Source organism: Pseudorasbora parva, chromosome 3 (assembly GCF_024679245.1).
Source record: "Pseudorasbora parva isolate DD20220531a chromosome 3, ASM2467924v1, whole genome shotgun sequence".
Taxonomy (NCBI): Eukaryota; Metazoa; Chordata; class Actinopteri; order Cypriniformes; family Gobionidae; genus Pseudorasbora; species Pseudorasbora parva.
In genome coordinates, this window is record NC_090174.1 from 38,725,558 (window position 1) to 38,752,650 (window position 27,093).

The 27,093-nt window shown below is 37.8% G+C and overlaps 2 protein-coding genes across 7 annotated transcripts in view; one reads left to right on the forward strand and one right to left on the reverse strand.

Annotated features, from left to right (window-relative positions):
- Positions 1-218: 218 nt before the first annotated feature.
- On the reverse strand, positions 219-19,088 carry slc25a25b (solute carrier family 25 member 25b). Of its 5 annotated transcripts, none has more exons than XM_067438761.1 (11): positions 18,287-19,088; positions 9,273-9,399; positions 7,929-8,016; positions 7,505-7,540; positions 6,822-6,933; positions 6,065-6,223; positions 5,273-5,425; positions 4,607-4,714; positions 4,151-4,318; positions 3,149-3,299; positions 219-2,998 (listed from the first exon to the last, which is right to left on the reverse strand). In XM_067438761.1, the coding sequence occupies exons 1-11, from the start codon at positions 18,611-18,613 to the stop codon at positions 2,814-2,816; spliced, it is 1,614 nt and encodes a 537-aa protein (XP_067294862.1). In that variant the 5' UTR covers positions 18,614-19,088; the 3' UTR covers positions 219-2,813. The 5 variants fall into 5 exon arrangements, with proteins under 5 accessions (XP_067294862.1, XP_067294860.1, XP_067294865.1 ...); XM_067438759.1 differs by having other exon boundaries at positions 219-3,001; XM_067438764.1 differs by lacking the exon at positions 18,287-19,088 and adding an exon at positions 12,545-13,303 and having other exon boundaries at positions 219-3,001.
- Positions 19,089-21,848: 2,760 nt separating this feature from the next.
- The window catches only part of eeig1b (estrogen-induced osteoclastogenesis regulator 1b), a 40,263-nt gene continuing 35,018 nt past the window's right edge, over positions 21,849-27,093 (forward strand). The window contains exons 1-3 of one of the 2 annotated variants that reach the window (XM_067438770.1): positions 21,849-22,236; positions 22,473-22,519; positions 22,596-22,891. In XM_067438770.1, the coding sequence (XP_067294871.1) occupies positions 22,746-22,891 (146 nt within the window). In that variant the 5' untranslated portion in view covers positions 21,849-22,236; positions 22,473-22,519; positions 22,596-22,745. The remainder of the gene's footprint in view (positions 22,237-22,472; positions 22,520-22,595; positions 22,892-27,093) is intronic. The other variant, XM_067438771.1, reaches the window with a different exon arrangement.

A 27,093-nucleotide genomic window follows, 5' to 3' on the forward strand; every position in this document is an offset into this window, starting at 1 on the left:
ATTCAGTTAAATGCAAAAATGTTTTGGGTAAAATCCATCTTCCAACTTACCATGTACATATTTAAAACAGAAAAATGTGTTGTTATATTCAGTTTTTAAATAAACTTCCAAAAATAAAGTTCCATTTGAAAGAGAAAAGTAACCAATATGGTGGAACGTACGTCCCATATAAACACCATAAACTGTAAAAAAACAAACAAAAAAACACTCAACTTCCATTAACAGAATCCAGAATAACTTTATTTAACAGTTATTGTACAAACATAAATATTTCCGCTCTACATTCAGTTTCTGCATTCTATAGAGTACAGTTTGTTTCTTTATTGTCCAGTAAACATTCTTGCATTGATATGCAGATCTCAGCATCAACTAAAACAGATGTGTCATCACATCTATGTTTTGCAGTACAGATATTTGGATATTTTATTAGCATATATGCTTATGATATTCAGGGGACCCCAGCAATTGTACATTTTGGATACATACATGGCAAACGCTGTGCATTTACACTCACAGAAGCCTCAACACGGCTACCAAACAGCCGTACGGCAAGGCAATAGATTACAGGCAGTCTCAGTCAGAGCGGCATTCCTTGATTGTGTTGAACGCCACAAACACACACAAATCTATAGCCTTCAGTTTCAGGACAACCGCACAAATGGGTCTGGCCCAAAAGTTCAGAGCAGTCCAAAGATTTCTCCTGTGAGAAATGTTCAAAGGTGGTGCAAATTGCAAAACAAACAAAACGCAAAAAGCTGCATCCATTGCGAGGAAAGCAATACAGCTTTTAAAGCCCTGTAAAGACTCTACAGTGCAATTTGCGCATATTCAGAAAAGACACATACATGCATTACAAAGACTGAATTGATTCAAAGGGATCTGGGCCACAGCTGAGTTTAGTTTCACTGCCATCAGGACACAGAACAGGGTGTTTGCTATTTTTCACTGATCTAAGGCAAACTGCTAGGCCTGCACAAACTCAGTCACACAAGATATGTATATGCAGATATCAGTACCAGAGCTCAATAGAGACGAGTCTCAGGAGTCACATCTGCACGGGAGTATCAGAGACGGCTAAATTCTCCCTGAGAATCAAATCTTTAGAAAAATATTTCAGTCATTAACACCATCTCCCTACATTTCCCCCAGAGTCTAAAAGCAGCTTTATTTTAATTATAAATAAGGCAACTATATTAACACTATGGTAGAACTGCAAAGGGCAACAACCCATTGAACTGGAGGGTTTGGGGCTTCACATGAAGGAGCTTTAAGTGCAAATGTCAAAATATTGGGGTGCCTATCCTGACAAATGTCATATCCAAATACACAAGATAATAATTGCAGACTGCTGCAGGGTGGAGTCATTAGCAACTACATTTTCCAAAAGAAATCCTAACTTATACCGCTTTAGTGTTTTCTTAATAAATAAAAAAAAGCCCCCCCCCAAAAAGCCTGATACAAACATTCAACATAAATGCTGAAAAATGATATTACCTTAAATCACAACCACTACAACTACTGAATATCATTCCATTATAAATCCTCCTAAAAATTCAAGTCTGGTTTGTTTTTATTAAAATAAAGTGCTTAAACATGTTCCTTTACTAGAGTGACTTTAAATCAGTGTTATAGTCACGTTTGAAATGTTTGCAAACTAATACTGATGAAATGTTACATATTTTACACTGCAGTTTTGCAGATAATTTATCAGTGAATGAACCAGAAGTGCTTTAACTGTAAAAGCAAATCAAATAGTAGCGTTTCTTTCTCCAACTTAAGACCGTACGGTGACATGGAACTCAACCCACCACATTTAAAATGATGCTGAATTCTCAAACCCATCATTTTATTCTCAAACTGACCCAAAGTGTTGTTGTTTTTCTTTTTAACACTTGATTAGCTGCCAAATCACCATTAGGAGTGTGTGCACATGTCTAGTATTCTTAATTTTATAGTCTTTTTTTATAGTACCCTTCATTCTAAATGTAATAAACAACATTTAAAAAACAACAATGAAAAGCCCTCAACAATATTATTTGGACCATTTGATGAATACGACCTTGTTACACTCTGTAAATTGATGTCAAAACTGGCATGTCAGTTAAAGTAATAATACAAGTAACAAATTCTGTAAGTGAATGCAAGCATGTTGGTGATCTTATAAGTGTCGCTGAAAAGCCCTTTATTACTGAACACTGCCATCCAGTGGAAGAATCGAGTCAGTGATCTGAAAGGGCTACACCAGGATTATTAGCATCAACTTTACCAAAGCCTTTAGCACATCAAATTCCAGTTGTGCGGTTTAAATGAATAAATTAACAGATGAAGTGTTATTTACTTAGAGAAAAGTTACATATACTAAATGCTTTTGTAAACCTGGCTCTGAATCCATCAGGTGTCTGGCTCTTCCCTTCTAAAAAGAATATCTTGCATATTCTTGGTCCCGACTTAAATCTAACAAATTACAACCTGGTGACCAAACATGATCTCAGGATTGGAATAAAGGAGTGTTGGGATCCAATATAGATGCCAATGATGTGCTCACATTTGACTTGCAGCTAGGATTTTACTTTTTGCCCTGTTGTAATATATTCCAGTTACTCCTCCATTCACTGATCAAAGTCAAACCTCAGAGGTCTTTGACACTAAGGTTTCTTCTTCCCATCATACAAGCTCCTTCTTGGCCAAGGGTTGCTACACTTTCCCTTGTGAGCAAACCGGCCATCTTGGACGATCTCTTTCACTGGTCCGAAAGAAAAGTTGAGAGGGGAAAAACAAAAGCCAGTTTAAATTTAACAGTCTTCAGGTTCCTCTCACCGGGACTGGACACCAAGGGTGATCTTTAGGTTCTCATAAACCACGTAGCTGATGCTAACAGCAGGAATGACCTTCATAAAGTTGGGTGCCAAGCCTCTATAGAGTCCAAATGCACCCTCCGTCCGTATAATGTGTTTGAAGAGACCAGTCATGGTCATCTGAGGGCTGCCTTCCTGAGAAGCTGCTAACCGATGGGGAACGAGAACAAAACGCAAGTGAAAATAAATCCATTAGACTGGGATAGAGAAATAATAATAGTTTACTTAGTGAATGATAATAGTAGTAAACATTTAAGCCTTTTAATGATGTATTTGAGAGTTTAAAGACTTACCTTGAGCCTGCATACGAGTCCTTACTAAGGCTAATGGGTAGCTCGCTAACTGTCCACAAGTACTAGACATTGTACCACAGGCGAGCAGCACAAACACACCCGGATCGGCACTGTCCGTAGCAAACCTCTGCAGCCACGAGTTCTTTAGTGTCTACAGATTAAAAAAATATTATAATATTTACAATCAAATCAATTTTAAATGCATTGTCCAATGAACTGAACAGAATGAAACTAGTATTGTGGTTTTTTTTTACAACAAAGACTTTTTAAGTCATTGGCATTGTAGGCAACCATTTGACCATTTGTAAGCAGAATGGGAAGTTGTCCAGCTCTATGCATTACTTTTTTCTTTTTTTTTTACCAAGCAGCCTTAATGTCTCATCATGACCTCATTACATTTTAACGAGGAAGGCATGGTATGTTGCATTTAGTTATTCCAACCACTGAATAATCTGTCCGAAAAATTATTATATTACATAATTGTAAGAAATAAAATATAAAACATTAAATATAAAATATTCAGGAAAGTAAGAACATTTTTTGTAAAAATAAATAAATAAACACATGCAGCTTGTTAAACATGTTATTTTAGCATTATTTACTGCAACCACAAGTCTTTAATCTTTAATCTAAATGAAACAAAAGGTAATTATGATGAAATCATGATAACATACATTTTATTAAATAAAACAAAACATTATATATAAAATATATGAAACATTCAGAAGGTAAAAAATAAATAAATGTAGCACAATGCTATTTTAGTATTATTTCTATACCTTCATAAAATGAATTTATAAAATTCATGTTTTGAATAAGCTTTTATTTTTATATTTTCATTTGAGTGCTTTTTCAATTTTATTAGTTTTATTTCCGTTTAAGTCATTTTAGTACTTCAACAAATCAAATTTATTTCAATCAATTGAACCTTTTTAATAGTTTTAGTTAACAACACTGATAATTAAAGTATAGTCCTTTTGTTTTTATTGTGTAAAGGCTTACCTCATAAACAGCCAGGTCTATTCCAGCATAAGGGATGATACCCAGCATATTTGGAATATAACCCTTGTAGAAGGCGGTCATACCCTCCTTCTTAAATATACGTTTAGCACAGTCCACGATGCCATAGTACTGACCCGTCCTTCCCAGGGCAAGACGAGTCTTCAAAACCTTTAAAATCACACAAAAGTGTTTTTGTTTAAGGTCCAAGAGATCTGAACAAAGCAATGCTCTGTTTGGTGTAGAAAGCCATCATCAGAACTTGATTTGGTTTCAGATTCTGGGATGACAGTTAGTTATGGAAAACTATGGAAGCAATTTTAAAATGGTACATTACAGTACATGATAATGCATGGGAGGTCTAGTGAAAGTTTATGGTTTATAATTATTATTTAAAAGCTTTTGTTTTCTCAAAGCATTGCTCAAGCTTTATTCTTAAATGATTGTTTATGTTCTTACCTCCATGGGATAGATGCTGCTCTGGGCAATCGCTCCTGCTAGAGACCCAGCAACCAGCCTCTCCAGGATCCCCAGCGTCTCCTGATTACTGCCAATCAGACGCTTAATCTGAAGAACAGGGCAAGAGAGCTTTAGAAATCACAGATAGCACAGCTGGGAACAACATACAAGGTTTTATTCAGTTTTTTTTTCTGGCTAAAGACCTTTTCACACACAGTATGATAACTATTAAGATAACTATAACAGCATCCACACCAGCGGACGATATCGTTCCGTTTATTTTAAGCGTGCGACACAGTTTTGTGGTCTGTCGCTTTAAATGCTCGAGCTCTTTAAAGCAGGATGAATTCTGATTGGCTGAAGGAGGAAATCTGAAAGTGATTCCAACAATAGTTATAGTTATGTGTGTACTTCTTTTATATTTTGAACTATTTTTTAAGAACTATATCTTTATTGTTATAGTTATCCTTGGTGTGAATAGGCCTTAAAGCTTTTAAGAAAAGTAAAGTATGACAATAGTGTAAATCAGAACAACAAAAATCAACAAAAGACATGCAACTGTTTGTTTACGATAAATTTTGGTTAATGTTCTTTAAATATCCAGGATTTTGTGTTTCAAATGGCTATGCTATATATAACATGTTTATTGTTTAAACAACAAGCTACCTGCTCATATGCCATGAACTTGATAGCAGATTCGGGTGCAATCTTCAAAACGTTGATACCGTTCCCTCGCCACAGTGACCGAATTCCACCCTCGCGGACCATTTGGGCGAATCCTCCGGCCATACCCATGGAGTTGCTGCGGGACGCGTGGACCTGCCAACACCATTCCAGTGGTGAGACATCTCAGTTTGCTCATAAATTATTTCATTAAGGCATTTTAAGGAACATTTACACCAGACAAGAGGTTCAATGTTCCATGCAATCTTATAAATTCAACATACTGAAGAATTTAAAGAAGAAGAACTTTAAAATCCCACAATCCAAACTGAAACTAGGCTATTTCTAACCCACTGAGGCACTCATTCAAAGTTTAATCAGAAACATGAAATGTATGTTTCCACAAACATATTAAGCAGCACAACGGCTCAGCATTTATAATAATACAAATAATTTATTGAGCACCAAATCAGCATATTAGAATGATTTCTGAAGGATATTGTGACACTGAAGACTGGAGTAACGGCTGATGAAAGCTTAGCTTCGACAAAAGAATAAATTACAGTTTAAAATGTATTTAAAGTGAAAACCTTTATCTTAGATTTTAATATTTCAGTTTTACTGTATTTTTAAAACAAATTAATGCAGCCTATAATGAGTGTACATGAGAGGTGACCATGAGAAATATATGAATAAAATATAAAGATAATTCATATAATATATGTTTTCCACACTTAAAATGTATATTACTGAGAAATCATATGATGTGTGCTATGTTCTAAACAGGTCTCATACCTGCATGAGCACTTTGAGACGGTCCAGAGGTGCGGTACAGGTACGGGACACAGCACCTGCTCCTCCTCCTGCTACCAGGTGGCGCCACCACATGCCTGTTTTCTTCTCCTCAGCTGTAAACTCATCAGGGACTATCATACTTTCCCCTACATCAAATATCTGTACAGAGGAAATGACATCATGTAGAGTGAGAACATAATAAATGGACAATCAACCAGTTAGGTGATATATCATTAGTACTAGAACGATTCGAATGTATACCAAAAGAAGAGAGATATCTAACACTTTTTCACCATGGGTATTTTTAAATTTAGCTGGGTCTTTTAGTTCTGTTTTTATCATTAATATACTGAATTTATGATAACATAATAAAAGATAATCTGACATTACTCTTTAAGTTAAAAGTGACTTATCTGTTCACCTGGGTATAGGTGCTAAAATATCTACCTCTCTTGTGTAAAAAAGGTCAAGTCAGTGACGTCAAAACACGGTTGATCTGTTTAACAGGATCAGCTGGATCACAGTGACCCCCTTTTGTCCCATTCAAGAGTACTTCAGGTGAAAGGAAACAAATTTAACTAAGCAGGCTTAGTAGGACAGGACTGAATGACTGAGGTGAAAGAGCATCTCCAGTGTGCAGTGTACGTCAGTGATGCAAGTAAAGGGAATTTACACAATAAAAAGCCCATAAAAAGTACCAAAACCTCCTAAAAGGAAGCTGGGAACTATGATGCAGCCGGTGCGGTTTTGTTTTTACCGTGGAGTGTTTCCAGTAGAGGATGATTTCAGGAATGTTCTCAGCAGGGTGAAGCAGGTGGTAATCTCTCCACTCATTCCAGTCAATTGTCATCGTACCATTTTTATCCATACTATTAAAAAAAAAAAAAGACAAAAAAAGACCAAAACTAAATAATACTGTATGTACATTTTTTGTAGGAAATTTTTGGCTCTGGGTAGCAGCTGCTGATTTAAAAAATAAATAAAGACCAGCTTACAATTTCTGCTTAAAATATAAGCACTTGGATAAGAAACTGCTTAGACCTGCATAACTTCTACCAACATTAATCATATACAGTCAAGCACCTAGAAAATACAATTATTCACATGCAAAAATGCCTCAGACATTTTATTTTGAATTCCTTCTTTAATAATTAAGTAAGTTGTCTTTTGATAAAAGTTCTATTACTGACTTTCAAATACCCATAAATCATTAGCTTATTCGGTATATCAAAAGCGTCACTCATATCGGACAAAACAGCTTCAAAACTGAGAGAGAGAGAGAGAGAGAGAGAGAGAGAAAGAGAGAGAGAGAAGCCACCCCAAAACTGTTGTAACTAACCAATTACCTCAAATATGCTAAATGCAGTCGCACAGATGAAACAGTAGATGATATGCGAATGCAGAGCAAGGCAAACATGCAGGGAGAAGACAACTACTTACTACATTATAGGGGCACATATATGACCCCTCCTTATTCTGATAAGATGAGCAGAGAGAGAGTGGGTGTGGGATCACAAGAAGGAAAGAGTGATAAAGAGACAGAGTACGATCATAGACATTTACACACATACACAGTCACACAGACAGAAAATAAAGAAATAACTTATTATAGTAAGTGTGTCTTTTAATTTGTATACTTGTTGCTGTTTTTTTGGGGGGGGGGTGTTAAAATGAGCACTAAAAAAAGCTTTTGCAATTGACTGGTCAAATAAACTGCTGAAAAATAAGAATCAGGAGACTAAACTGTGCTGGTTCAGGTTTCTCAGTCACCTCAACAGATCAGTCAGGTTTGAACCATTCACTGGGAATAAAGACTTAAGAGAAAGAGGGAGATTTACAGATAAAAATCCGTTAAACATATTACCTCTTAAGGATCTTTTCAGCCTGTTCCTCTGATATATGAACCCCGAGGTCTCTTAGTGACTGCACAATCTCCTGTGAGTCTATGTGACCTGCCGATTTAAAAGAAAACGTTATGAAACAATTTTCATGAATTGAGAAATAACATTTTCCTTGACTTATTGACATACAAGTAGTCATTGTACAATTGAAATATCCTTTAAGTTTCAGGTCTCAAAACTTCCTTGTTAGTCCAAAAAGTCCTTGTTAGATTTCGGATTTTGTCTAAACATGACGTGATATTTTGATGAAACCTCTGCAGAAGATCAACAGTCTTCTACATCATTGTCTCTTTAGCTCCGCCCACCGATTTGCACATTTCATGTAGTAGTAAAATACAAGAGAGACAAAAGGATTACTCTAAAGACTTTCTTGTGATTATAACATTAAGAAAGCGTGGATGAACTTTATTTTTAAAGAAGTAACGAATCACGTCAGTAAGACACTGTTCAGTAATTCGGTTAGGTTTAGTTGAGTTTTTTCTCTCATATTACAAGCACACACAGATTTTGTTTTTTTATTACATACATATACATACCACACTCTGACATCCATACTAACACACACACACACACACACACACACACACACACACACACACACACACACACACACACACACACACACACACACACACACACACACACACACACACACACACACACACAGCTGCATAATTTATCCAATTGGCTTTATAATATGCATAAGCAGAAAACGGAAAACATTTAGAAACGTTTTGTCCAAAAGGCGCTGAGAGGAAGTATTTTGTGTACCTAGTGCAAAATAGTTTTTTTTTTTAAGGAAATGGGGAGAAATATTAAAATTCCAACAAAAATGCACACCTGTGGCAAATTGTAGGCAGTTAGCATTAACACATGTAAAGTTATCAACAACAACAAAAAAAAACTGAAAAAGCCAAAATTATCCATAAGGATGCACAAGGGTAAGTGAAAATGTAGACTCATTTTAAAAGTGTGATTTCTAGACCTGGAAAATTGTAAATATTTCTAGACTTTTTTTTTTTATAGGGTACAAATTGTACTTTTTTTCTAAAATCCTTATCCAGTAAATCAAGAACTGTAAAAGTTACAGCGCCTGAATATTGAATACAATATTGAATATTGTTTGAAAACTGGTGAGCCTTGGAGTTTAAAAAGGTTGAGATTCTCTGATCTAAAGACACTAAGCACGAGATCTATTTTTTGTAAATGTACTGATGTTACATGACACATGCAAGTCTTTTTTTACATTGGTTTGTTTTTCAGCAAAAATACATCTATAATTCATGGCAATGCTCATAAAAACTTACCATCGTTCTTTTTGTCAAGACTCTTGAAGACCAGCCTCAGTTTCTTCTCATGGTCTCTCAGGTAGTGCACAAACTCCTCAAAGTCCAGCTGACCATCCAAGTCTTTGTCTCCAGCCTTGACAACTTTCTGAAACACATATACAGAAATCAACATCAAAACCTCCAGATAGAATCAAATTTTTTGAGGACAGTGAGGTCGTGTTGTTCAGGGTGTTTAATGGGGCACTAGGGGCAGACATATGGCCTTTGTTTGTTGAAGATAGTATTGAGTGGAGCATGTTGAACATTCTCATGACCATCAGCTTTATGAGGCCCATCTTGACAACGTTTGACCTTTAGGACACAAGCTGTCTGAACCATTGAGCAGCAAATAATTGGAGGTAATGGAAGGAGATGGAAAAGAAGAATTAATCTTTAACCTCCTGAGGTGTTCTGGAAGGACAGAAACAAAAGGGAATGCGTTTCCAGTTTTAATGGCGAATCAGGCACATAGCGTGATTCCTGGCTGATGTTGCTCCGACAGTGCGTGTACCTTATAGGGTGACGAAATTATTGGTCTGTCCACTACCAAACTTTTTCAACTGCAAGCAGAAAAATGAACACCACACCCAGCAACATCAGCACTTTATAATGAGCCACTGAAAACTTGAACACTGAGTCAGATTATTTATGTTTTATGTTACTTTCCATTATGAGATTAGGGACTAGTGCATAATGACACCTTAGGGAAAAAAAGAAAGAAAAAAAAAACTTTCTTTAAAAAAACAAACAAAGAGAAAATCACCTCTACTGTACACAGACTACAGGAACTCATACCCACACAATCTAGAAATGAAATCTTTTTTTTTTTTTTTTAAATCTATACTTATTATATAGTACATGTTTTATTTCAAATTTTGGTAACACATGGTCCAATTCTCACTATTGCTTATTAGCACGCACATTACTAAAATATTGCCTTTTTATTAGTACTTATAAAACACATATCAATGCCTTATTCTGCATGACTTTATTCGACATTTCTAATCCTACCCAATACCTAAACTAACTAACAATTAATAAACCGTACGTAGGAATTTATTGAGGCAAAAGTCATGGTTAGTTACCCTAATCTAAAGTGTGACCTTAATGTGTTATAGAATATAATTCTTCATATTTTTTATAAGCAAATATGATAACAACAACAACAACTATAATCATTAGTTGATCTTTATCTTTAATCAGAAATTGTGTAATCAGTAATCAGAAGCCATTCAGAATCAACAGTCTAATGTGCATCATTTCAGACCGTCAAGAACACAGGCCTCCTGCCAAGTCTCAAATAGCTCTGTCAGTGTAAAGTAGCTTAAAGATAGCCGTGATCTTCACACACTTAATCCGGACAATGCAATGACTCAACTGCAGACAAGTGGGTCATGAGAATGGAAACAAGATTTTGGAGTCATTAGCATAAATAATAAAGTTAGTTTACAACATCTACTTATAGATTTTTGATGTCTAAGTCATTTAGGCATACGCATCAAAGTGAGCTCAAAACTTGTAAAGGACACAGGAAGAGATTCTACACGCAGTTCAAACACGGAAGTAAAATAATCTGGATTAAATTGATTCATCTCGTTACAAATTAAGTCTTGACACGAATGGTCAGGACACACAGACCTTGGGCTCATACTGACTTTTTTTTAACTTTTCTGTAAAACAACAAACTAAAACCATTTAAATCATTTTCTGTAATTGTGTAGGAAACAATGCTGTTTTTTGTGTGTTTTTTTACGTAGAAAATTTGAAATGTCAAAGTTCTAAAATTATTGATAACTATATAACTAAAATTTTAATTATAATTTAAAGCTAAATAGAAAACTGTAAAATGACAAAAAATGAAAACTAATTCAAAATATTAGCAAATAAACAATGCAACAACTGCTAAATAACTAGGCTACAAATTAAAATAATTCGTTATTACATAGAGAAACACGACACAGTCTTTTTTTAAACATAATAATACAGATAACATACCTTTCGCCATTTCCTGTAAGAATCGAACTCTTGTGATGGAAGAAATAAACTCAACTTGAAAAGAGACTTCAGCTGTGCTGGTAAACTATCAGACTCGAAATACTCAAATTCAATCGGTTCTGAGATATGGACAGGCACGTAAAGACACAAACACAACATGTTCACCTAAAAAAAAAATATATGAAAACTAAAAACTTATGGCAAGGAAAGAAAGATGCATATGTACACAGATCTTGACTGTTCTTTAAGCCATCAGGACTACAATGCCGGTATTTCTTACACATTAGGGAATTAGGGGACGCATTCATCCCGCCCATTTTGTGGCTTGAACTGCAACCTGCAATGTGATTGGCTCAAGTCATTCACAGAATTACCTTCAAGCCTTATTGGTGAATCATTCTTAAAGGTGACAGTGATGCAACTGCACAATTCTGGAATATCCACATACTTGAAGTAAGTAAAACAGGCAGAATTGTATTTAATAAATAATCTAATTCAACAAAAAACAGCAATAAAACACCACACTTCCTCTGAGACCCTATAATAGCAATACTTAATTTAAAACATATTTTAACAGAAATCTACAATGAAGTTCTAAAGTACAATAAGGTTCAGCAACAACTAATTAGTGCAAGTAATGACCATTTACAGAGCTGAGCGGTTTGTGATTAATCTGGTTGGTCTCTAGAGATAACAGAAAAATCAATCTGACACACATTGTAATGGTGTACTCCTGTCACTAGCACATGACCTTTCTCTGATTAGACTGATCAGGTGAAATATTTCTGACAAAAATATTTAATGAGCAGCAGAGGCTGTAACCAACTAAAGATCATGTGAAGCAATAATTTAGGGGAAAACCGAGCAAATTTTACATGCGTAAGAGACTTTGCTGAGAGGTGGGTAGAATTGCACCAATTCAGTACTGGTTATTAGATGTTTGCCATGTGCAAACAAATGTCTGCTGAAATATCTGAAATTATTTCATTATCTGTTGAGAGACCCATGACATGAAGACTGACTAAAAAATATCAATAAAACTTGACATGAATTTGACAACAACAACAAAAATGCTTTTTACTCATTTTCTAAACGAGGACATGTGAAATATCACCCATACCTCAGTTTTGATCAGATCTTAGCAGAAAAGACTTGCAATAATGTCACCCATATATAGCAGGTCAGTTCAGAGTAAGATTATTAAAGACTTTAAACAAGTAGTTTTTTGTTTAAAGTGGTCATTCTCTTTGTAATACCTGCTGGAGATCCTTAGGAGGCGCCACCATAATTAGCACTGTAGTTTTCCTTGTGGATACTGTGCTCTTTTCTTGACCGACTGAATCTGTCTGTGTACTTGGTTTCTTCTGGCCTTCTTTTACTGTAACGTCTTCTACGTTTCGTTCCTTAAGTTCATCAGGTGGCTCTGTGGTACCCTGCTCGGACGCGGTTACTCCCGAAAACCACTGGGTAAGGGACGACCACAGTTCCTTGAGCATCTTCATGAAGTCCGTTTACTCTTGATAACTTACGAGTTGGTGTATTGACTATCAATTTAAGTCTACAGATGTTTTAGTGTATAATGTGTAGTGTATAGAGACAAACTACTTAGGCTGTCATGTGTGAGTCCAGGAGGATGAGGGCAGATGAGGACACAGCCACACAATTTCCAAAGCTCACTGGCATATCCGACAGCGTTTCCACAGTAACCCGGTGATCAAGTCAAAACTTTGAAAAGCAGTTGATGACTAGTTCCAATCAACCTCTTCAAAACCATCTCTTCTCCAACCTAAAGCATCTTTCCGAAACAAATTGTACAGGAAAGTTTCCTAAAACATTTTCTTTGCTGAGTGCAAAACGATGCAGGTCAAAAAAAAATAATAATTCACTCTTCAAGGGACTTCACTCTTCAACCTTGACAGACTGCACAGTATAGCCAAAAACATGCACAGACAACTTAACTAAAAGAAGCTGAAATCTCTGCGACCAAGCAAACTTTAAAAGCGATTCCATGTATTTCTTGGTGTCTACAAGCTTCTGCAGGCTGGCTGCATCTATAGCCAGCTAGAAGTGATGCAGTGAAAAAAGCTGCAACCTCACTGCAGCTGTGGCTCAGCCAATCAGAGCGCTCTACACTGGCTGCCCCTGTCTGACAGTGCACAGGCAGCCAATCGGAGGATAAAATACAGCCATTTAATGGAGTGATGTCTCACATCCAGCAATGAGGGAATTCTGCTGACTGTTTTTTGTTTCTTCTGGCATCTGCTTTTTTTAAGACATTCTACCATCATCAGGATCTCCCCGGTAACGCCTCCATAGTGATTCCATGCACTTCTAACACTGTAATACGTATACAAATCTACCTCATTAATTAATTTATTAACTTGTTGAAACCAGATCCATTTATACAAATGCATCTGGGCATGCAGAACAGGATATGTTCATTTATAACAAATATATATTCACTCCCTCATTTTACATCTAAATGGTAGGATTTCAAAACAGCTCATTTGAGCAGGGAGGTCTAAAATCAAGTCTTTACAATGGGATACGAAATGGTATGCATGCATGTATATGATTATAATAACTATCTGTATATATATTTAAAGGGTTAGTTCATCCAAAAATAAAAATTATGTCATCAGTAACTTGCCCTCATGATGTTCTGAATCCAAACCCATAAGCATTTTGTTTCGCTGAAACTAAAATAGAACACACGAGAATGAACCTTATTCGTTCACGCATGTCAAGCAAACGTGCTCAGTGTTAGTTTACCCAAAAATGAAAATCAGTCTATGATTTACTCACCTTTAAGTCTTTCAAGGTGTACATGATGAGTCTCGATTTCTGTTGAGACATTCAGATGGTCAGAATTTGACGTAAACAGAATGAGAACATGGATCCATGGATTTTTGCCTCACATTCACCCATTCATACACCGACGGCGATGTCAGCCATGTAAGGCGCCATCCAGCTCGTCGGGAGCAGCTGGGGTTAGGTGTCTTGCTCATGGACACTTCGACACTTGGTCAGGTGGAACCGGGGATTGAACCACCAACCTTCTGGTTTGTAGACAACCTACATGAACCACTGAGCCACTGCCGCATCATGCCTTGTTACCACTGTGCAGGCTGGTGGTGGTGGTGTAATGGTGTGGGCGATGTTTTCTTGGCACACTTAAGGCCCCTTAGTGCCAATTGGGCTTTGTTTAAATCAGGGCTCAACGCTAAGGATTTTGACCGGCCAGTGGTTCACATTTTTACTTGCTCTGCCAAAATTTGTACTGGCCCCATCACAAAAAAGACGCGCGAGAGACGGGGAGAGCAGAGAATGGAAATACGAAGCGCAATATGTGGCGGCCGGTGTTGATTCTGTGGAGCACTGCCACAAATTAGTCTATGTGTGTGTGTGAAACACTGCAATAAATAACACTGAACAGCTGATCAGAGAACCTTTGGCTTTCTAAAATGAGCCCAAACGTCGGCTTTTAACGTTGATGGTGCAGGCTTGAACGGAGTGCAGCTGCTGTCTGCCATCTTGCTGTTTTGGTGAAACAATGCTGAACGCCCACAGCGCCGCCACTGGCCGGTGGGCTGAATCGATTCATAGGATTTGATGAATCCATATTGAATTGAGAAACAAATAACTGCAATGCATTGATGAATCGATATTTTTACCCAGCCCTATCAGAAACAATGCTCAGGTAGGCCTGTGGCATTAAAAACCAGGGCTCGACAATAAGGACTGCCTTTTGGCCCTGGGGCCAGCGTGAAAGACACTCAGGCCAGTTGACGGAGCTGTCACCTGCCTGCTCGGGCAAGTGCTGGTAACTTGTGCATTTTGTAAGCTTTTTAAATATCCGAGCGCTCATACATTCTGACTACACAGATAAAGGAATCTTACAACCATTTACAAATTATTTCAATGCTTTTTATGTGTACCGAACAGTGACTTCAAAACGGAGGTACGTATCGAACCATCTGATTTGTGTACTGTTACACCCCTAGTGATGGAAGAACAGAAATCTCTCAGATTTGAATAAAAATATCTTAATTTGTGTTTCGAAGATGAATGAAAGTCTTACAGGTTTGGAACAACATAAGGGTAAGTAAATGATGACAGAATTAAAATGTTGGGGTGAACTAAATGCAATAAAATTAGCAAGTGATACCCAGCCCTCAATGGGATATTAGAGTAAATGCACAATACTGACTACAGGTGAGGTTTAGGTGACTTTATATGCACACGTCAGAGACGTCACTGGTAAATAAATAATTTCCCAATCACAGTAGTGGTTCCCTCTTTTTCTCCAGGGGACCCTAGCACTCCTAAACTATTAATATGTGACGACAGAGAAGTCCTAAATTATTCACCCACACCAGACCTTTGAATGTGATGAGAGGTCTGGGCTGACAGCTATTCCTGCGCTTAATTTAAAATATAAAACAAAAAAGACATTGAAAATAAAGAAAAAATAGAAAGAAAGAAAGAAAAAAACATGAGAAGGCACAATATGTAGCCAACATCTAAACAGAGCATAAAGGCGTAATAATTTTTTATTCAAATGGAGATGATTAGCTACTGAAGATTGATATTAGCAGGGTTTCTGGTAGACTCTAATGTAATGAGTCACTGAGGGAATGATTTTCTGGTGTGGGAGGTATTGGATAGCTCTATGTGGCAGGTTTGACGTCATTCTGTTTGACTTGTAAGCAGTTCCTGTGCGAGTCAATGTGATCAGCTGAATAAAAAGAAAGGCTGAATAGAAGTGTCTGTCTATATGTACTGAGCCACAACAGATCTTCTCCATTACCTATTTAAGATTAATTTAAAAACTCTTACATTAAAAACCTTTCTGCACATACTCATTCATAGAAGACCTATAGCTTCTTATGTAAAAAAAAAAACAAAAAAAAACTTTAACCTCCATCTTATTGTCTTTGAATGGAAAAATGATGAGCAGGTCCTGCTCTTACACCAGGCTAGTGCTGTATTTGCATTTATTTTCTCACTGCGTTTGCAAATCCAGCGTGCAAATCGAGTCAAGAATCCACATGCACAATCCACCCTTGTTTATTAAGTACCAGCAAGTTATTTTTGCCTTCCATAATTAAAGCAGCAGTCATTCATCTGCAGAAGAGGTTGTGAATTATGCAGTAAACTCTCTTGACCTTCATAATAAAACATATAATAACGCCGTTACTGGTCTATTTGAGCAGTGCCAACAAATCTCAGCTGTAGAGGACTACAGCCACTATAGAGGAACTTTCGGTTTTGTTCAAAGTGCTTTTGTTAGTTGTCAAACAAAAGAATTCTTGATGGGCAAAAAAACTGCAGCCAGGCTTTTGTCCAAGACTGCCGCCATCGGAAAAAAATTATCTGACCATAAAGTCCCAGTGAACCGGAAGCCTCAGCTGATTTTATTTCAGTGCTGACTGTGACGTATTTCATAGTGAAACGGAATATTGAATAGAGGGCCGGGTTTTACTTCAGCCCTCCTCCTCTCTATCTATCGCTCATCATAGCAGACAAACGGTTGGAGGGGAGTGGTTAAGGATATTCAAACCCCAGCCGTCAAACTGGCGTCATCGGAAAGGGAACACCTTTCCAGACCAGAAGTTATTTTTTAAATTTTGAATAAAGATTACCAAGGCAAACAATTGTTTTCTGTGTATTAACTTGCACTGATTAATTGTTCACCCCAAGCCCTGTAATGTGTGCTAACAAAGTAAATACATTTAAGGAAACTACGTCTCAAAATCAAACCATCAAGCTTTAAAAACGCACCTATAGATAAAATTGTGAGTAATGTGGTATTCTAGATGTGGTAATCTAGACAGATTGTATATATTGTCTTCATTATAAGCCAATGGGTAAACCACCTCTGAAACTCCCCCTCAAATCATATTTTGAAAGCCATAACATTATGCTACCTGTAAAGGATACAAGTAGTAGTCCTTTAATCAACCTCGCACCTTCCCCCATCACATAGGGAGAGACGGGGGAGGAAGAGGGAGAGCTGCAGGGTAGTAAATCAGAAATGACAGCAGATCCGTCCGTGACTCGACTACAGAAACAGGCCACATTCCAGGTGACTGGTAGCTGATCCAAGATCTCATTCCCTGATGTACAGGATGCTCCAACATGCTGCTAAAGTATTTGTATAACTTATTGTATTCCCTAGGCCTAGAGGACTGAAAGTGAAACATTTTCTGCCTTATTACATTCCATGAATTCATGTAGCCTTTTAAAAGATTACAATCACCCAAAGCAGGTTCTGTGAAATCTTACCACTCTGTGAAAACTGCAACTACTTGTGTATCCTTATTAGGTTGCTCTGTACATCCTCAAGAGACTCTTTTCTAATTGTGCATTTCCATGTCCTTTACGCAATTACACTGTAGTCTAGATTCATAAACATGATAGTGAACACTACATGACTGTATATGGGCAGCCTCAATAATGCTTACATGAGATATAGCTAAATAAGGATAAAGACATCTTTTCTTAACTGAAATTAAACTCAATTAGGCTCTTTAAATGTATATTTTGGGTGGACAGAAACCCACACGACCGCCTCAAAACAGAAACTATCCTACAAAAACTGCAATTCCTATCATGATGTGTAAGCATTGCTAGTGTCCACCTAACAATAAAGGTCTTTTTGCCATATGTCCATATCAAACACATTGAAAACAACAATAATCCTCTCTAAGAAAAATAGCAATCCTCTTTACACAGTGGAGAGAAAGGAAAGGCACAGCTGTCCTTTGTTGGCACTGTATTAAGCAAATGTCACTCAAATCTTCTGGTTTGGTGAGCAGCCTCACACAAGAGCTGTGAAAGTACAAACCTTCTGTTCTGGAGTTTAATAAATAATGATTCATAAACTAAATGTGTTACATTAAGTCTTCCCAAGCGTATCATATCTATCTGTGATCTGAACAATAACGCCATCATAAAATTCCATTATAGAGGGATAATTTAATCGAGTAACTCACCATGAGTTCATGTTCAGTGCGATGGACGCCCAGCTTTTTCAGTCCGATGGTCAGGTCATTGACACAGATACCTCCGTCTCTGTTGACATCCAGGATCTGGAAGAGCACCTTGAGTCGGTGCTCCTGCTCGGGTCCGCCGCACACCGGGCAGTTATGCGGGGAGTCGCAGGACTCATCGTGTCCGTGATCTGAGAGCGATGTGGCGGCCAATGTTGAACCCACAGTCCGGCCGCCACCTCCGGGATCCGAGCCCTGATACTCCTCCGAGCGGCACTGGCAGAAAACACCACTGAGTAATGGAGAGACGAACGATCCACGCGGATGCATTTCACCCGGGCTGAACTCCAGACTAGTGGCTGGTTAAACAGTTTCACGTCTCTGTGTGAACGTATGGGGAGCGTGTAGCTGGTCACGCGGTCGTTTTCAGTCAAGATGCTTGACGGATGTGCACCGAGATAAGCTTCCAAATACGTCTAAAGAGTTATCTATTACATATGAGCCTCTTTGCCTAAACAACCGGATTGATATGTTTTGGAGAAAGGTTTAAAACCGATCGCTCATTCACTCGCAGCGGCATTCAGGGCTCCGGGTCATAGTGATGAGCTGGAAGGATGTCCCAGCGAGACTCCGGGTTTTAGTGTCAAAAAGCGCAGACAAATCGGCTTACTCCGGCATATACATCACTCTGAATCTCGTTCCGGGTATAAATCCTTCAGTTTGTAAATGTTTAAAGTTTAATCCGGTTTGAATTGGCGGTCTGGATGACAGCTGATGCAACGAGAATGCCGGTAAGGCGGGCGGAGTCGTGTTCGACAGGAAATGAGTAACTGAGGGGAGGGCGTTTGAAGTGGGCGGGGCTAATGACGTAAAAGTGATGGACACATGCAGTTACCCATCACTTTCGTGCCCAATATTTCTGCCCCCCCCCCCAATAATAATAATAATAATAATAATAATAATAATAAAATGCATATTATTAGCAGTAGCTATTAGTAGCAGTACAATTGTAGTTATTGGCAACAATAATTCGCCTAAATACATTTTGTAGTTACGTTAATTATTGCACTGCAATTTTCTCATTCAACAGTTATCCATATAAATAAAAGGAGCAGGCTAGCTAAAAATAATTCATATGAATTTCTAATCTATGCAGATTTGTAATTTTATGCACGTATAATATGCTGTTAAATTTGATCCTGGTATCCTATTACATTTCAGAGGGCAAATACTGTCATGAGGACATTTAATTTAAAGGGATAGTTCAGCCAAAAAATGAAAATTCGGTCATCATTTTCTCACCCTCAAGTTGTTCCAAACCGGTATGCGTTTCTTTGTTCTGCTGAACACAAAATAATGTATTTGGATGAATGTTTGTAACCAAGCAGATCCACCATTGAGTTCCATATTTTGTTTCCCCAATAGTAAATTTTGCTCTCTCTGCTTGGTTACACACCAAATATCTTCTTTTGTGTTCAACAGAACAACGAAATTCATACAGGTTTGGAACAACTTGAGGGTGAGTAAACGATGACAGAATTTTCATTTTTGGATGAGCCTAACCCTTTAAACCTGTTTGTCACTCAGAATCCTAGTGATCAAATTCTAAAATGTATTTAAGAGAGACGCCTGCTGGGGAGAGCAGAAAGTGCAGTTTTCTGCTGTTTAAGTTAGAATTTGATTTTCTTTTAAAGTCAGTTTACTAAGTGCAATGATATTTTACACTTGGAAACACCCCAATAACAACAAACCTGTATGTCTGAGGAATCTCTGATTATTAATATGGTCTTCTGAATGATGAAGGCTGGTTCAACGAAACAAGTTGTGTCAAATCTGACAGACTTTACCAAAAGTGTTATTACAAGCATGGGTTAGCCATGGGTTTGCTAAACCTTAGAATAACCCGATGCATACAGTGTTGCATCTGCATTAAATATAGGTTATGCATCAGTTTTCCTTTTATATTCTTACATTTTATCAAAAAATTAAATTAGAATAAGACAGGTTGTTACCGATCAAATTAAATAATTTACACTGAAAATTGCATTAAATAATGTTATGAGATTGTTTTAAATACTTTTTTATACAAATGAGAAATGTTGAAAAGAATGTGCATCATTGGTAAATGACTTATAATACCATCAAATAAATAACTATATGCATGAGATCTAATGATATTTTTATAAATTAGCACGGGTCTCTTAAATATATAACAGAAGGTTGAGAAATATTTCATAAAAAAAATAAAAAATAAAAAATTATTTGATCATGTTGTATAGGTTTGTGTTTCTGGTCATTAGTGTCTTTTGTGTGCATGTTTGCAAATATTTTTCAAACATTTTGTTAAAGATTAGAACATCTTTGACAATTTAAAAAAAAATAACTGTGTAAAAGTTTGTGCGTGTGTGTGCGTGTGTGTGTGTGTGTGTGTGTGTGTGTGTGTGTGTGTATGCAGCCAATTTTAGCTGAATAATATGGCCCCTTTAGCTGAACCAGCGATTTCTACATAAAATGACCCTTTTCACAAAAATCTAAGTTTCTTTTTTAAATTAAACTTTTTTTTATTTGAAAGAGCATGTTTATAAAACTGCTTCAAAACATTGTTTATAAAAATTTGCTTTGTAGGTTCATTTACCTTAGGCTGCTATTTCTCTGACAAGCTTTCATGTACTCTGCTCTGCACACGGTAAAAAAAAACTCAGACCAATCAAAACGTGTTACATGTCAACAAGTGTTGAAGCAACAATGCAAGATCAGTGACTGTGATTGGCTGTAAAAATGTTAAGAGAGATGATGCTACAACCTTATTTGGCCCATTTTACCTGATGGCCCATTTTAGCTGACCTTTAGGCACAGGAACAGTTTCTTTTCACAGGCTATTTCCCTCTTAAACAGTTAAATGCCTTCCAAGTGCAATACATCATCATTCACAATACTGTAAATAAGTTAATTATCTATAAATGTTTATTCTGACTAAACCTATTTGTGTCTTTATACTTTGTAATATATTTTGTTATGTGTCTTGTTATGCTATATGTTTGGAGCCTAGCTACTGGAAGCTGTGTGCAGGCACACTTGGCCATAAAGCTCTTGGCCATAACTTGGCTATAAAGCTCTCAATATTAAACCAATATGTAGTGGTAATGAGTTCACCAGCCAAATGTGTCGTAATATTTAAACAAAAAAAGTTTTAAATGCTTAATAGGCTATAGAAAACTGATGGCAAATTGGCTAACTATAAAGCTAACTAATTATTGAATATATTAGCTGTCTTTCACATTGCCCTAATAAGTTAGGCTATCTGCAAATGTCTTTATGTGAATGTAATGTATGTAAATTTGGACGGTACGATGCTTAGCAAGGATGTGGCCACGAGATGGCGCTACATTCTTTCTAGAACAAAACCCAAGCAAATCTTTTCTGCTTTAACCCAACACAAGCGCGCGAAATCCTCATTTCACTAGGACAGCGATTCTCCTTGACAACACGAACGTTTGTTTTCGTCCTCCTTAGAAACCGCTTGGAGTTTTATTGATGAATTATGGTATAATTGATGAATCTACAAAAGCCAGCATAATAGAATTGATTATGGCAAAGCTTAACAACGCGCCTGAACTCAACATGGCATGCGTTGTGTTGGCGTTACAGTGAAGTAGAAACACTGTTGCGCTTTTGTGGTTGTAACGGGAGTTTCAAACGCTCTCTGTGAACTGCTGGCTGTATTTAGGGAAATCCACGCGTCCATGGAGGCGGCGCTTATTGGAGTTCACTGAAGAGCAAGAGACCGTTTCGGTCCAGAGCAGTCAGTCAGTCAGCCAGTCTTTTGACTCCGCGTTAAACAGTTGATTTCGATAAGATTTACATCTGGTTAGTAATTATATTATGGGTCGTTTTCTAAATCGTTCCGTCCAGTGATCTCTGTCTTGGCTTCCATATGAAAACTGCTCATCGACGTAAGTATTCAACTGTCTCTATTCAAATGTTCGCTTACGAGACGAAACAACAGGCGACTACTTTCGATTAAAGAGAGAAAATGTGATAGTCAATTAGCTAAATAGCTCTCAATGAGCATACTACATTTCCCTTGATTATGTGAATGGTGCCAGTGGAGTCCCAGGGATCTTTACACCTGGATATAATGGATTTTTTCCAGGTAACTAACTCTTCAGGCAATGTGTTTGCTTTTCAGCAAAGACTGTAGCCTTCCCACAGTGCTGCCCCTGTATTGGTTTTAAGGTAAGTTAAGATGTAGTTCTGTCTTGTGTCTTGTCTGACCTGCCTAGGTGTGATTTTCCATTGTTTTACACCCCAGGTTCCTCTGGATAGCTTCAGTCCTCTCAGAGATGCTGAACCAAAGCACATACATTGAGAAGGACTTCCAAGCACCAGATTAAAGGAAACGCATCTCCCTGTATTCGTCTACCTCTGTCTTCAAGCATCCAAGGTTCAGTCTTAAAAGAATATGGCGTTTTTAATAAAAAAGAAGAAGTTCAAGTTTCAGATACACTTCACCCTGGAGGAGCTCACGGCTGTGCCGTTTGTGAATGGGATGCTTTTCTGCAAAATCAGACTGTTGGATGGTGGAGACTTTTCCATTTCTTCATCCAGGTAAGATTTGGGATTCTCTCAGATTGTATTGGACCTAAAAGTTCCACTGGTGAGCATGGTTTCTGCCAAATAATAGTTGCTAGGGCAATAAAACTGTGGTAACATTTTATTAGACACCACTGTTATAAAAAATACTGTAAATTACACTCATTAAACTTGGTTTAAACTCTGCTTAACATGTTATGATTATCTGTGGAAATATGATCTATAGGATGGTTGGAAGGACATTATTTCTGTTATTCTGCTGTTGTCTTTGGTGTAGGTTTCATGAGGAACACTTGTTCAGACCGTGGGTTTTTACTCAGCCTGCCCTGCAGCTCTGAACAATTTTTGACTCCATTTAAAATGCACTTAGAAGACCACACACATTGCTTTGGGGGTCTCTTGAACAGGTCTCACATCAAATGCCAAGACATTTTTTAAGGGTCAGGGTCAAACCACTGTGCCATTCTTTACATTGTTTACCCAGGTAAAGGATTTGCTCTTTTGATCACACAGACAGCCTAGCCTGAATTGCACAATCACGTCAATTTTCATGATTTCTTTTGCCCGTGAATAACTCTAAACACATTCCTGCACTTTGACTGTGGTTTAAGATGATAGCACACATATGTCAGTGGTATGTATGAATGTTTATAAATGGAGGCTTAAGCTCTTAGTTGGTTAAACTCACAGTTGGGCAAGTCTGATCAGACACAGCCTAATTAAATTAATAAAGGTCCATTAGTAATCTGAATTGTTTTACAGCTGAGTGAATTAGCTGTTTTACATGTTGACCAGTGGGTTATGATTCCAGCATCTGAATGCCATAAAGATGTTGCATGAATACACCTGATGTGTTCAATGCATTATTGTTACCCTATTATGGGCTCAAAACAGTGTTGCAGCCATCTGATATAGAATAGGTCACAATTTCAGATAATTGGTTTGATCATCACTTTTTTTTTTTTACACTTTAGTTTAGGGTCCAATTGTCACTATTAACTAACTATTTATTAACTATGACTCTTGCCTTAGTTACCTCGTAATTACTGATTATTAATAGTTAATAAGGTTGATGTTGGGGGGGGGGGGGTGAAATGCTGTTTCATGCATACTGAGCTTTTTACACTGTTAAAGACTTGGCTTCCCATCCTAAACATGGACAAAGTTTTAGAAAATAAATTGTTTGGTGGAGTATTTCTGTGTCAAAAATACAACTTCTGGTTTCTCACAAGTTTCAGAGAATTTTTTCGAGTATGGGTCGGCTTGACGTCAATGGGTTGGAAGGTCCTTGTGTGGGCCGTACGGGCTCTTCTCCCGGAAGGGTGCGCGTGCGAGCGACCAGACCAGAGCGAGTCAGTGAGAGAGCAAACGCACGCTGCCCTTAAACACTGCACCCGCTGTCTCAGGACTTCACCAAAGCAACAATGTTACCAAAAAAGTGTGTTTTTGATGGAGCGGTGACGATAAAGGTTCACGATCGTGCTTTGGAAGCAGGTGGTGAGCAAAACTGCTTCAAATATCTGTGTGTAGTTGGATATTGTCGCGTGAGTAAACATCAGTAAACAACACGATCGTATAGTTAATTTATCAATGAAGCATGCAATGTATGGTGTGTGTTTAAATACATTTGTTTAGCTGACCACTATAGGTGTCTGTTTGTTTATTGTAAAACCACCCCAAACATAAACCTAGGGACGTTCACACAAAGCACATTCAAATGCGCTACTCCATTGTTTTTCTATGTAACGTTATACACTAGTCTGACGTGCAAAACCGTTTTGCTTGCGATTGCTAAGGTGTAGTCGCATACAGTAGTCCATAAACCGAATCATGTCCTCATAAACTGCGAGTAAACACACAAATGTTGACAGGCCACTAAATACAGTACATACCACAGAGACGGACGTCCTGCTGCTGCTGTTTCTCCTGTTCAATTTATTTCAGCCTCCGGATCTGATTCTGGATCATATCTGTATTAGTTGAATCTGATTGATAGCCATTGTTTATTTAGGGTAAAGTTTTCTTTTCCACGCTTGAGGATGTCAGCTTTCAGACGCTCTCATGCAGTAGCTGCACGCTCGTCATTCTTTAGCTCCGCCCACACGATACGCCTCCAGCCGCTCGTTTTTTTACGGAAAGACTCGGTACAGCCTATCTTTCTTTTATAAATATAATAAAAGTAAAAACTTTTTGGAGATGTGAAGGATGCAATACTTCTCTATAGGTACTCAAGATTGACATGAGATTGACTGAAACTGAGTGTTTCACCATCTTCTCCCCCCCCCCCCCCCCCTTTAGTTTAGGTTTTGGGTAGGATTAAGGTACGTAAGATATAGTCATGCAGAATAAGGCATTATAAACAGACAATATCCTAGTAACATTTATGATAATACGTAACTAGTATGTAATAGTGAGAATTGGACCCTAAACTAAAGTGTTACCCTTTTACGTAACACACACACACACACACACACACACACACACACACACACACACACACACGCCAGTTTCCTTAGCAACCATTACGAAGTTATACAGGTTTCCTGTATAACCTCTACCACAATAATGATACACTGTAAGAAAATCTACAACAAGAATGATTTATAACTCTAGTATCGACTATAGTATCGCTCAGCAAGGTCTTTTAATGTCTGGGTTCTAATCAAGCAGAAAAGCAAAAAAAAAAAAAAGATGGCCAGCCAAAGGCACACGCACGCACGCACACACACACAGCCTATAGATATATTATTTTTATTCAGCAATGATGCATTATATTGATCAAAAGTGACAGTAAAGACTTTAAAATTGCTACAAAATATCTTTTTTTGAAATAAATGCTGTGAACTTTCAATTTATCAAATAATCCTCAAAAAATTAGGATTTTGCCTATAACCACCTTCCAGAAACAGTAACTCTAGAGGCCAAGAATGTGTCAGTCTATTTGAAGTTCTCTTGTGTTGTGAAGTTGTTTTTAGTGGCATGACTGGGGGTGGTATATTGTGTGGGCGCATTGACTTGCTAGCGGTGCCAGGCACAGTGAGTGCTCTCGTTCTAATGCACTGAGATGCCCTCCGCATTCATTGCGCACAATGCCTTGTGTATCTAATGTGAGGAGGGAGAAGAGGGTTATGTCATGAATGTCCCAACGCCATCATTCCTCAGATGGACTGATAGAGAGATTAGATTGGATAGCAGGAAACAAAGTGTGTGGTAATTTCTAGAGAGAGAAAGTGAAAAAAAAACAAGACAGGGACAATGATAGCAACTGGAAGCGGAATGCAAGATGGATAGAGGAGTAATGCACGAAGGGGAAAAAGAGGGTGAGAAAGAGAAAGCGAAAAACAGGACAGAGACTTCAGTGATGGTCCAAACAGAGAGCCGTTTGTCTGACTAAGCCACGGTCCTGTTTCCCTCTGCCCTCCTCCCCTCTCTCATTCTTTTCTCTCACTCTCTCACGTTTCTTCATCCTTCTGTCCCCTTTATCAGTGTGATTAAGTTCATGGAGCGCTTGATTGAGAGGAGTAAGCTCTCAGAGTGATGACAGACCAATAGTAGTATCAATGTGGAAGATCTTGCCTCTTTAATCTGATCTTGGACTCATTCTCCAGCTTTTCCACGGTTCAGGTTTGCATTTGAACTGGGAGAAATCAGATCAATGTGATGATAAAAATTCCTGGGGTGGATGATAAGGTTGTAGACACAGAAGTCATTCGTTTCCAGAGGTGTCTTGGCTTGCTGAATGGACAGAGGGCAGTGAAGCTTGAAGGAAGAAAGAGTGCTGATAGATTTGCTTTTTAATGGATGGTCTGCATAGAGGCGGGCTCATTAGCAGTTAAACTTCCTATTCAGACTTTCACAGACATGATACGCAAACCATTATCACTGCCGTTGGCTGGCCATCTTTTTTTAAATGCTTTTCTGTTTGTGATTAGCACCCAAACATTAAAAGACCTTGCTGAGCGAAATCTGAGTTATAAATCATTCTTGTTGCAGATTTTCTTAAGGTGTATCATTATTGTGGTAGAGGTTATACAGCAGCAATGGTTGCTAAGGAAACTGGCATGTGTGCGTGTGTGCGCGTGTGCGCGCGTGTGTGCGCGTGTGCGCGCGCGTGTGTGTGTGTGTGTGTGTGTCTCCATTGATGGCGGTTTTGATGAAATTGCTCTGTAATTGTAATCATTACAGGGATGCTCATCTTTCTTCCTTCCTGTTCTGTT

Bases quoted from the DNA above. Each gene is read 5' to 3' on its own strand.
- slc25a25b (XM_067438759.1), bottom strand. From the start codon at position 18,613: ATGCATCCGCGTGGATCGTTCGTCTCTCCATTACTCAGTGGTGTTTTC. The intron at 9,400-18,286 runs GTGAGTTACTCG...TATGTGTTTCAG, and splicing joins GCACTGAACATGAACTCATG to AAAGTTGTCAAGGCTGGAGA. The intron at 6,224-6,821 runs GTAAAAACAAAA...TCCTCTGTACAG, and splicing joins TCTACTGGAAACACTCCACG to ATATTTGATGTAGGGGAAAG.